This window comes from Vitis riparia, chromosome 17 (assembly GCF_004353265.1).
Source record: "Vitis riparia cultivar Riparia Gloire de Montpellier isolate 1030 chromosome 17, EGFV_Vit.rip_1.0, whole genome shotgun sequence".
Taxonomy (NCBI): Eukaryota; Viridiplantae; Streptophyta; class Magnoliopsida; order Vitales; family Vitaceae; genus Vitis; species Vitis riparia.
Genome location: NC_048447.1, coordinates 10,400,931 through 10,413,019, shown reverse-complemented (window position 1 = coordinate 10,413,019; position 12,089 = coordinate 10,400,931). Strand labels below are relative to the sequence as shown.

General features: G+C 31.1%; 1 protein-coding gene across 1 annotated transcript; it reads right to left on the bottom strand.

The window, feature by feature from the left end:
* Window positions 1-536: 536 nt before the first annotated feature.
* Window positions 537-2,447, bottom strand: LOC117934527 (dof zinc finger protein DOF5.6). The gene is made up of 2 exons (XM_034856242.1): window positions 2,275-2,447; window positions 537-1,786 (listed from the first exon to the last, which is right to left on the bottom strand). Exons 1-2 carry the CDS (start codon window positions 2,323-2,325, stop codon window positions 911-913), a joined length of 927 nt encoding a protein of 308 aa, XP_034712133.1. The 5' UTR covers window positions 2,326-2,447; the 3' UTR covers window positions 537-910.
* Window positions 2,448-12,089: the final 9,642 nt, after the last annotated feature.

Here is a 12,089-nt window from a genome sequence, read left to right as displayed (position 1 = left end):
TTATAGATTAATAGTTTTCTTCCAAATCACTACTATCCTTGGTGTATTATTTAACATTATGTTTGGTTCTTCAAAAATATTGAGAAAAAAATTATTGAAAAAATGATTTTTTTTTTTAATATTTAATTTTATTATGAAAAATATAAAAAATAATCAAATATAATTAAAATTTTATATATTTTTAAATTATTTTCCTTCAATTTTTTTTTCTTCTCTTCCATTTTTTTCTTTATATATATATATATATATATATATATATATATATATATAGATATGTATTTTTTTTTTTCTCAAGTTTTTCAAGAATCGACATAGCCTAAATGTTTCTAAGCATGCTAATTTGGCAAAAATGTTTAAGAGAAAGTACTCTTCAATTTTCCTTGTAACGAATGTAGTTGGGTAGGAAAATGAAAGGCACATGCAATGACACGCTAATCGAGAGAGAATTTTTCTTTCACTCTGCTTTTCTTTCCCTCCCAACCTCACAAGATTAAGCAAACAAAAGCACACACTAGAAAGCATAGAGAGAGAGCAGGTAGACTATGTAGTACGAAGACTACTCTTTTATGACGTAAAAAAGAAAGCCCTATAATATCTTTCTCGGTATGGCAACAAAATCTTACAACTTTGAATATCTTTAACAACGACGCCAAATTTAACAACAAAGGAACATAAGGCAGTCATTTGTGGACTTTCAAGTTCCTCATTCACACTCCTGCTTGTTAAAGTCAATTAAAATTGATCCAGACCACCTTAACAGAAAGAAACGTGATAAAAAAGAGCCTTTCCATCAAAGGCATATATGCTTAGAAGTAGTGGGATAATCCTAGACTAATTGGTTTTATCGCCGATAATTCAGAACAGTTGATTGCAGATCGAGAAGTAGTACTGCTGCTTGAATTAGCTGAGTTTAGACTAGTGGGTTTGTGGTTGATGGCCCGTAACCATTGCTCATCATGCCGTTCCATGAACCAAGGCTGTTGAGATACACAAATGAGTCCTTCCCAGCATCAGAACAACCTTGATCTTGCCAGTCAAGGGACAGGAGCTTGGTATTTGGCTTCACGTCCATTGCATTTTGTTCCACGTTTCCCTCATATGGTAGCATTAACCTCTGGCAAGTGTCCATGAAAGTTCCACCGTTTGCATCAAGGGTGACCCCAAATGGAGAGCAAAGGCCATGAAAATTTGGTGCTAACCCACCATGACTCATATCTCCAAGTCCACCCATACCCAACTCACAATTCCCCATAAAATCATGGTTCCTGGAACTTCCGACTATAGCTTCAAACTTACCTTCCATAAAATCAATTGGTCTAGCATTTTCAAGCATACCATTGTACTTGCTCTCCATGAAACTATGATTTCCAAGGCCCCCATGGCTCCCAAGTAAGTTGGAGAGGTGAGAAAACTGCACCTCAGGAAATGAGAGGTGAAGATCAGTGGGATTATGTGAGGAAGGTCCCGGGTTCTGGTTAATTGAATGATCATTTGATTTCTTGGATGCAACCTTCTTGTTCTTTCGGCACCCACCACCCACAGGAATGTTCCTGAGGGTGCCCCCTTTAGTCCAATACCTTCTACAAGTCTTGCAGAAGTACCTTGGCTGAGAGAGGCTGTAATTGTTGTAATAGCAAAACTTGGTGTGTGTTGAGTCACACCTTGGGCACTTGAGAGCTTGGTCATGCGGTGGCCTCAGCCTCCTCTCTATCAATGGTCTGGAGCAAGTGAGCATGTCTCCGGAAGGTGAAGAAGAGTCCATTCCATTCTCCTCGTGAGCCGTTCCCTGACATCAAAACGGAGAAGATTAAATTAGGAAAGTGTCTCAGAATTGCCATCACAATACTGCAAACACTGGACATTCCCTGTCCTTTCATGTATCACTCAGAAGGTATGGAAGCCTAAAATGGCAGAAATTGTAGACCTGACACAAAGCCCAAGAAATTCTTTGGAAGTACTTTAGATAACTTCCAAATTTAGTAAAAGCAGCTTTGGCCAATTTGGACCTCTGCATTTCTTCTCTTTCATCAAACTAAGTAGTACCGTTAATTCTACAAGGTTCAAAGCATGTAAGATACTGAATTCAACCGGGTTTTTGTCCATGCTCTTCAAATTAACCAGTTTGGAAATGAAGAACCAGCTCATGAGAAAACTAACAATGAACAACCTTTGGAAATTCCCAGGAATTGAATCATTCCAGTGTCATCAAATGATAATGAAATTAGCTAGAATGAAAAATATGAGGGTAATGGCCTGGAGACCTATCATTCATACCTGTAGCCACTCAGATGAATCCATGCAAACTGGTAGAAAAGTTAGACCCATCAATGAATAAAGAAACCCAAGGATTCAAAGACACTCCATGTCCACTGATCCGCTGCTACCGAGTGTGAATTGTAGAGAAAGAGAAAGAGAGAGAGACTCGGGTGGATGAGGGGGTGATGGATGGGGCAGTGAATTTGAAGGAAGAAAAAGGTGGAAGTATAGCTGTGGCTGCACCCTTCAGCTACGGTCATCACTCGTCGGTGGCTAGCTTTCGTGGACCCCTACACTGTCTCTCAAATGTCTCACCACCTGGGCCCCATTCTCCACGGCCCTGATGTCAACACCGTGGACCATATGTTTGGGGTTAGGAGTGTACCAACCGTTGATTATGGTGGCTTTGTTGTTTATGTCCGGATGCTAGTGGTGTGGCTATGACACGTCAGAAATCACGGCGCTGTCGTCACTGGTAATGTCTGAGGTGACAGCAACGAGAATATTTGGGTCCACGATAAAGATCAAAGGAAAACCGAAAGAGCACTCCACTTGTGGGTCCCTCAATCCGGGCCCACTAGCCCTCCTCCTACAAGCAAAGGATCGATTCCCCTTCCACTTCTCACATCACGTGCTTCCTGCTGCAATTTACCTCCGCTGTCACCTGGACAATTAACCTCCCATGAATTTCATGGCCATCATGATCAACTTTGCCATCTAATTCGGTCCTTCCTTATACCACCCGGATTATCCCACACCCATAAATGGCAAAAAATGCGTGACAAGACCAAGCACAAATTAGGTTGCTCTTTATTACGTACCAATAGCATTGTTCAATATTTTACTTCGTTCAAATCTTACTTTAATATATTATAATAAAAAAAAACAAAATATATTATTAGAAATAAAAATATATAATATGGTATAAATAATATCATCCGTTATCAAGACTATGTAATAAAGAATACCAATAATATCGTAAATTTGAAATCTCATGATAATACTTCTTCTATGTAGAATTTTCGGCGCAGAATTCACCACCGTGAAATTCCTCTACCAACCCTTTAATTTGAACATGAATTTGGACCATGGTGGGGGATGACGCATATGGGGCCATGGGCACTGCTAGAAGATGAGAAAGGAGGGACGGGGTAGTGTGTGGAACACGAGCCGGGGAACAAGAAGCGGAGTAATGTGGGCTGTGGAGGGGTAAGGTGAATAAAGTGTGTGTTCCCACATGGCGGCCGTACGCCTGACAAGGTCCCTCTTGTAAGGAGCGTGGAGAGGAGATCTCTCTCTATTCCTTGCCACGATCATCACTTCAATCATAAGGATCTCATCTTCGTTTCCTCAGCTCCTTCTTTGTTTCCCCTTCTCCAATTATCATGGTTCATGAGTAGAGCTGATAATTGACTTCAACGTATCGAAACTCTGGCTGCAACCTTTTAAAGCTTTATGGTGTATAATTGGCAACTCATTACCGCTTCGAAGATATGTTAATTTGCACTTCTAAACTTTTTCTTCAAAGGATCACATTCTCAAATTTATTTTTGAAAATAAAAAAGGAGCTTTTATGTATTAAAGTATTAAATATTTTTTTTATGTAATTTATCTTCAGGATGATTAGGTGGTGATGGGTTGGACTTGAAAATATATGAGATGTAATTGAAGAAGAAAACGTGACAAAATTAAATTAGTTTTATTTTATTGGATTAATTATTGACTAATTACCATTTCTCTATACTATTAAGCGATTGAAATTTAAAATATTAATCCTAGCTATTATCTTTTTTACTATAATTTTTATTATTTTATCAATTAATGAAAGTGATGATTCCTATTGCACCATTTTATTTTATAATAAATGATTTGAAATATATATTATAACAAATATAAATATCTTAGAAAAAAATTAAAGAATTATTTTCAAGTTATAACTAATATTTTTTATTCAATTTTGTAAATCAATTTAATAATTTAATTTAAATTATTAAATATATTTAATAAAATAATTTTAAATTAAAAATTACTTTTTAAACCAATTTTATAACTTAATATGGATAGATGATTTAAGCATAATTTAATTTAAAATTATCTTAAATCATTAAATTTGACTAAACACTTACTACTTTAAGTGTACTATCTAAAGAAGAATATTCCACTTAAGATTTGTCATTCTTTACCTTTTAATTGAAATGATAAACACAAAAAATTTAAACTATAACTTTAGTTGAAGGAAACTTTAAAAACATATTTGATAACAATTTTAAAAAAATAGTTTTCTATAGCATTGGTAAAGGGTTTTTCTTGTCCTTGGACGATTTCAAAATTTCAAAAAAAGAAAAAAGGAAAAAATATTTTTGGGAAAAAATTGCCAAATAAATTTTATTGATGTGCAGAGGAATCATCGACGAAGTGAAAAAACAAGGGAAAAAAATAAATGTGGTGAAAATTTAACAGGTACGTGAGGTACGTCTTCGCCACTTGCGGTGAGGAAGGACCAGTGCAGAAGGTCCACATTTTGGAGCCAGGGGCGAGTCGGTTTAAATTTCAATTTCTAACGGGGTTTTGGAAATCAGATCGAACGGTGCAAAATAAGAATCCTGACGTGGTCCCACGTCATGATTGGTCAAACAACGCCGCCTCGTTAAACGTGCGGTCAACCTGATTCCCCCTGCGGGTCCACGAATGCATCGATATCTGGTTCACATGTATGGTAATGATGCACTCTCACGCAGCATATTGGGATGGGACCACGGAAAGTTCTGAACCGCGATCTGCTCATCCGACGGATGGTATATATTGTCAAGAAATCGAGCGGCTGGGAAGATCGAGACTGGTACCATAGTGTGAACTAAACATCATAGAAACCCCCGATATAGATGAGGTTGTTGTGCCGCCACGCAGCTTTCTTACGTGTACAATTGTGACTATAAGACTGTAATCCAGATATCCGCGACCCAAACCCAATTCGTCTTAAATGAAACGTGTCGGAGATCGAAATATATCCTATGCAACAGATTTATGCAATTTAAAATAAAATAATAATAATATATTTATAGAATTTGGCTTGAGGTGGATTCAGGTCACAGTTGTCCGCATAGTCCCATGCGCACGCGTGACAGGCCAGCGAATGGCAGGGGCCCAAGGGAAGCAAACAAAGGGAACGTATATTCTGTGCAGCGGCTCAAGTGGAAATTGTGGAATGACCAAATCCAAGGGGTCGGTGGACAGTATCTTCAAGGCTTACCATATTCTAACTCCATGTTCACCAATATGATTGTTTTTGTTGTTATTTTCTAATAAAATCAATGCTTTGGGGTCCCACCCATTCAAAGTATAAGTGACCATGCATCCCACTATTGTTCCCGTGCGCCACCACCCCTCCATGTTTATTTTGTCGTCTGCTTGTTGAATTCGCCATGAACAACATCTTCTCGTGAAACTGGCTTTGCAAATTGAAAGGGATTTAAGGTAGGGTTTGTCTAGTGGGCTTGCTTTGATTTGTGACGGGGGAGAGTTTTGTGCACGTCATTCTGCTTCTCCATGTGGATTAGATTCTAAAATCTTGTCTTGTTTAATGTTTTGTCAGTGTTTAATTGGAAGATGTCATCGTCACTCGGATTAATGAAGCAGACAAATCATAGACATTAGGAATTTAGAGTGACATTATTATAACCTTAATAGCAAAAATATAATATTATTAAAGATAGAAAAAAAATACAACAAGGGAAAGATATTGAAAGATTTTTCTTCTTTATTTTATAATCAAGTAAAATTAAGAACAAAAGAGCACTAAGAAAATTGTGATTCACGTTTTTAGGTTTAAGATTTGCCTCCAAGTAAGAATGCTAAACTGTGATTTTGTCTCTTGAGTGGAAATTAAGGCTATGTTTGGTTCCAGAAAGTACAAAGGAAAGAAAAAAAAATGCTAAGGAAAATGATTTTCTCATATTTGGTTGTCTTATGAAAAATATCAAAGAAAATCAAATATAATTAAAACTAATTAAAAACTTATATATTTTTAAATTATTTAATCTTTATATTGATGAGTTAAAATAAATAAAATGAGTTTGAAGTAACAAAAAAAATAATTTATCTAACTTTTAATCTATTTTTTTATTTTCCTTCACTTTTTCTTTCCTTCTCCTTTTCTTTTGTATTTTCTTTCCCTCGCATTTTCCCTCAAATTTTTCGGAAACCAAACATAGCCTAAATGTATCTGGTTTCTTATTCATATTGTTTTAGACTATAGTAGTGCACGTGTGAATAGATGTTAGTTGATTAGCGGTGGGGTGGATGATGTGTCGGCAATCACAAACGGCGCTCACATTGGTCTTTTGTCCGAGAGAGTGGATGTGGACCAAACAAGGTTTGGAATATATATATTAGTGGTTTGCTGCAGCCCATAGCTGTTATCCTGCGTGTTCAATTATCAACCAACTGTCTGCTTCATGATAAGAAAGGACCATTATCATAATTGATTGGATAAAGATTTGAAATTTTCTTAAAGCAGTGCATGCAATTTGATCTAATAATCCAATAAATCATCAACTAGTCTCCTTGCCTGCATTGGATTTTGACACTTTCAGTATGGGAGAGGGGCTTAACAATAATGATAATTTCAACAAAAACAAAACTGCAACAATAATAATAAATTAATTAATTGCATCTTACACTACCAAAATAAATACCCAATACCAAATTAAGTACCCCTAAACATGTGACTTGGAGTCACTCAAAGTACGACCAGTTGTAATTGCACAAAGTTTACAAAAAAAATAAAATTTGCAACACCATGTGAAGGTTGCATCATGAGCAGTGACGCTCGTCCAAGCTATATAAACACAAAGACCCAAAGTAAAGGATAAGATGAATAGAATAAGAAAAAAAAAAGTTTTTTCTCTCTCTTTAGCATCCACCAAATCTCTTAACATCTTTGATTATTTTTCTTTTTTATTTAAATAAAATTTATATTTTAAATCCATATTTAAAGTTTATATTTATTTTTCACTCATGTGCAAACCCCAACTCTATTTCCTCATTTTCCTAGCTTTCTTTTTATTTCCTTGCACTTTATCTCCTTCCTTGATTTTTTTTTCCTTATATATATATCATATTGCTAGCATTCATAAGTGGAAGCATGCCTTGTCATGGTTGGCAGGAGCGTTTAGTCACACCATTGCCAATAAACGATGATTGATGGTCACATCATGGCATTCCACTGGTCATAGTGCCCATTAATACCATGCCATGATAGCCTCTCTCTCTCCCTTATTTGATTTGTTTTACGGTTGAAGAAGAAGACGAGATTGAGAAAAAAAAAAAAAAAGGGGGGGGAAGAAGGAGGGGAGCTAGGGTTAAGATGGGTGAAAAGAGAAAAAAGAAGGGTACAATATTGCCCATTCACATTATTTATTTATTTATTTTTAAATCGATGAATGTGAACAGAAGTATATGATGTATTTAAAACTTCCCTAATAATAATAATAATAATAATAATAATAATATGGAAGTAGATCACCTCAATGAAAAAAATTCTCAGAGTGTTAGGATAATTATTTCACACCAATCACTTTAATAATTTAAATAAAAATAAAATTAAGTTAAAAATACCCAAAAACAAAAATAGAAACAAAAAACCAATTTTTTTTTTAAAGTTATTCCCCTTAATAAAATTCATAGCTTGTTTATCTTATGTTTCTATTTCAATATTTTTTTCATTTAATATAAACACACTATTTTTATGTTAAAATATTTTAACAATTAAAAATATAAATAAGGATCATTTTTTTTAAAGTTATATATTTCCATAGGTTATGTTTAATTTCTAGAAAACATCGACAAAAGAAAAAGAATGTTAAGAAAAATGATTTTTTATATATATATTTGGTTATCTTGTGGAAAATATTAAAGAAAATTAAATATAATTAAAAATAGTTAAAAACTTATGTATTTTTAAATTATTTAATATTTATTTTGATGAGTTAAAATAAATGAAATGGGTTTAAAGTAACAAATAAAATTAATTTATTGACTTAAATTTATTTTTTATTTTCTTTTATTTTCCTTTCTATTTTCTTTTTTTAACATTTTCTCTCAAATTTTCCGAAATCCAAACATAGTCTTAATAAATTTATAGTTTATTTATGTTATGTTTTTATTTTAATATATTTTTCTTTAAGATAAACATGTTAATTTTTATTCTTGTCATTTTTAAGATTTAATTCATTTTATATTGTCATTAGCTTAGCCCTTTTTTTTTTTTTTTCCTTTTTCTTATACATAAAAAATGATTTTGTAATTTTTATTTTATTTTATTTTATTTTAGTGATAGGGTTTTCATAATTTTAATATTTCTTGAATACTTTACTTTATGAAAATGTAACATTGATTTCTATTAATATACAACATGTGGACTTTCATATTGGACACCAATCATGTTAATAAAGATGTATACTTGAATATAAGAAATTTAGAAGCTGTACATTGAATGTAGAAAATAGAGAATGATATATGACATGTAATAAAGCTACTAATATAATATGGGATTATGTTGAGTATTCAAAGTTAAGATGTGTACAACTTGAAGTGTTATACTAGTCAATTAACAGGAACCCAAAGAAAAATAATTAGAAAAGTATAATTAATGATTGTATCAAAAAGGAAAAATAACGAAGAAAATAAAAAATATGTATTTTTGTTCAAAAGAGGATATTGGACTAACTTTTGTTATTGAATCTTTGATATCTTTCACTCAACATAATACTTTATTAGTTAATAAATAAATAAATTGAATTAAGAAAAAAAAAAAAAAGAGAAATAAGAATAAAAAAAGATATATAGATAATCACATAATGATGGTGGTAAATGGTAAACCAATTTTTTTAATAATTTTATTTTTTTAGTTTTAGTTTTTCTATTTTATTTTATTTTTATATTTTATTAGTAATAGAACTATGAATTTTAAGCCTAAATCAGAATTCTCTACCATTTTTTATTTTTATCATTTTTTTCATGTTTTATTATAAAGAGGGTGATAATTTTGAATAGTAATCAACATCTATTATCATTTTGATTGATTTTTTTTTTTTTACTTTTTTAATTTCCTTTTTTCTTATAATTATATATTTTATTATCACGAATCTTAATTTTCAAATTTTGAATTTATTTGTTCAAACAACAAAAAAAAATTTCAATTTCAAAATCAAAATTTGAAAGTAAAACTTGTTATCTTGCAAAAATTTGTGTAGAATCCAAAATTTTAACATCTTTTTGTAAAATATCTTTTACATATTTGCAATTAATTTTTTTAAAATATTATTTATCAAATAGCTTTGAAATTTTTAAATACACAAAACTATTGGTAAAACTTTTTTATTGTTGAATAATTTACCTATGCACCCAACTAGATCCCTGAATGACATTTAAATATACACACTTGAATATTATATATTAATTTTAACATGTCTCCATAACTTATGTTAGATGCATTTAATTCTATAATGAATAATGCATAAGGATGTGAGATGTTGCTGCATGATAAATGTTTGACCCTTTGTTTAGTTTCTTAGGCCAGCTTTGTCTGTGACTCAGTCTATGAAAATGCATTTTTACTAAGCCTTTTGTATAAAGGTATATAAATGATTCTTAAATCTTTGAAGCAATCAAAAACATGATTTAAATAGCCTAAAAATCTTTATAATTGTTTTTTATTTTGATTTCATAAAAAATTTGTTGACAAATTCTATTGATCTTTGAATAGATTTTGTCATTCCTTGATAAATTTCATTACCTAAAAATCTAATTTTTGTTTGAAACAATTCATATTTTGAGTCGAGCATGTCATCCCATCTTCTTTGATAAAATTGAAAAACTTTTTTAAATGTATGAAATGTTTTTCTAATGACTCATAAAATATTAAAACACCACCAATGTAAATAATAATGAATTTGAAATAAGAATTGAAGGGTTATAAAAACTGTCTAAATTATCATTTATCTGTTTAAAATGAAAAGATAAAGCATTTAAAGCTTCCAACTTTTGAATATCACTTTTTGCATTCCATAGGTTATCTAAAATGCATTTTTGTGATTTGTCTAAACCTTCTATATCTTTATGAATTCGAAATGACATATTATTTTTAGGAAATACTGGAAGAGTATATTTCCCAAACTTAATATGCTCCATCTGTAGAGAAAATTCAGAATTTAGTACCTCTTTTGAAACATAAATAAGATATCTAATGAGTTTATCTTCAATATACCAAATTTGAAAATATATTGAATTGATAAGGGGCAAATGATTATGAATAAGAATATTTAAATGACGTTTTGGATTTTTTGAAATCAAATTTATTGACTTATATGAGCATGAACAAATACCATCACAATCTTTTTTATCATCTTATTCTTCTTCTTGACTCGACTCTTCATTTGATATTTCTTGTGTTATCAATATTTGATTATCTTCTTTTGATTCATAATTTTCACTTGATTCTTCATTTTCTTTATCAATTATTAATCCTATCATTAAAATTTTTAGTTTATCACTTATTTATAATGAATTGATCTTATTTTCCAATTGACAATCTTTTGAATAATGACCTACTTTTCCACATTTATAACATATAGGTGTTTTCTTTTTTAAAATTGATTTATTTGAAGATTTTGATTTATTAGGAGTAAATTTTACAAACTTCTTTTGGAATTTTGACTCTGTTGAGGGTTTTTTTCCCTTTTATATTATTTTGTTTAATTTTTCTTTTTGAAGGGGCAACTATTGTATCATAACCATAATATGAACAAAATTTTCCTAATTCTTTTTTACTATCTTGTTTTTCTTTTTTCATTTAAGTCTTTAATTTGAGATCTGTACAAAGAGCTAAACCTTCATTATTGATAAAAGTAATTAATTCTCCATATGTTAATGACTCATAAGGAATTTTACCATTATGAATATTTCTTATTCTTTGTATAACTTTTTCTACAAATAAAGTGGGTAAACCTGATATAAATTTTTTTTTCCAATAATGACTTCCACGATCATGTCTTGACATAACTTTGACTAAAAACATGTCTTTATACCACTTAAAATCTTGAAGTTTTTGACATCTAAGATTGTTAAGGATTTCAGAAGTTCTTTCTTAAAAGTAGACTGGATCTTGATTATTATCTTTTTTGCATTTAATATATATTATCTATCATTTTGACTCAAATAATGATCCCAGCAACCTTGAAGCAAACCAATGAATCCTATGACCAAGACACCGACAACATGAAAGTCAGAATTACTAGTCTTGATTCTATAAGCATTAGCAACCATCATCATTTCATGAAGCAAATTAATTATTTGATGTTCACTCATTCCATCTATATTCCATTCATAAAAACTACTACCATCGTAATTAGAAGCTAATTGATAATTTCTTTTTTCTATTTGGACATTAGGAAAAGAGGGTTTTGCATAATAATTTTTTCTAGTTACAAAATTATTAGAAATTGCATTGACTGTTGCAGGGGTTTTTACTATTGAATCAAGAGACACTTTGAATTGTTCTTCTATTTTATTGAATCCTGATTTTCCTTTTGTTATAGTTTGAATTTGATTCTTATTTTGATTAATACCATTAATACTGAGTTTATCTAATCTAAGTTGTATTTCTTTTAACATTGTTTCTGTTGGTGTTGCTAATTGAATATTTGATTTTGCAGCATTTATAGGAATAATGAAAGGTTGATCTAGAGACTTAGAAGATGATGATGATGATGAGGATGATAAAGTTGAAGAAACTTTTGAAGAAAATTTGATTTTGATGTTTCTCCTATCCTCCC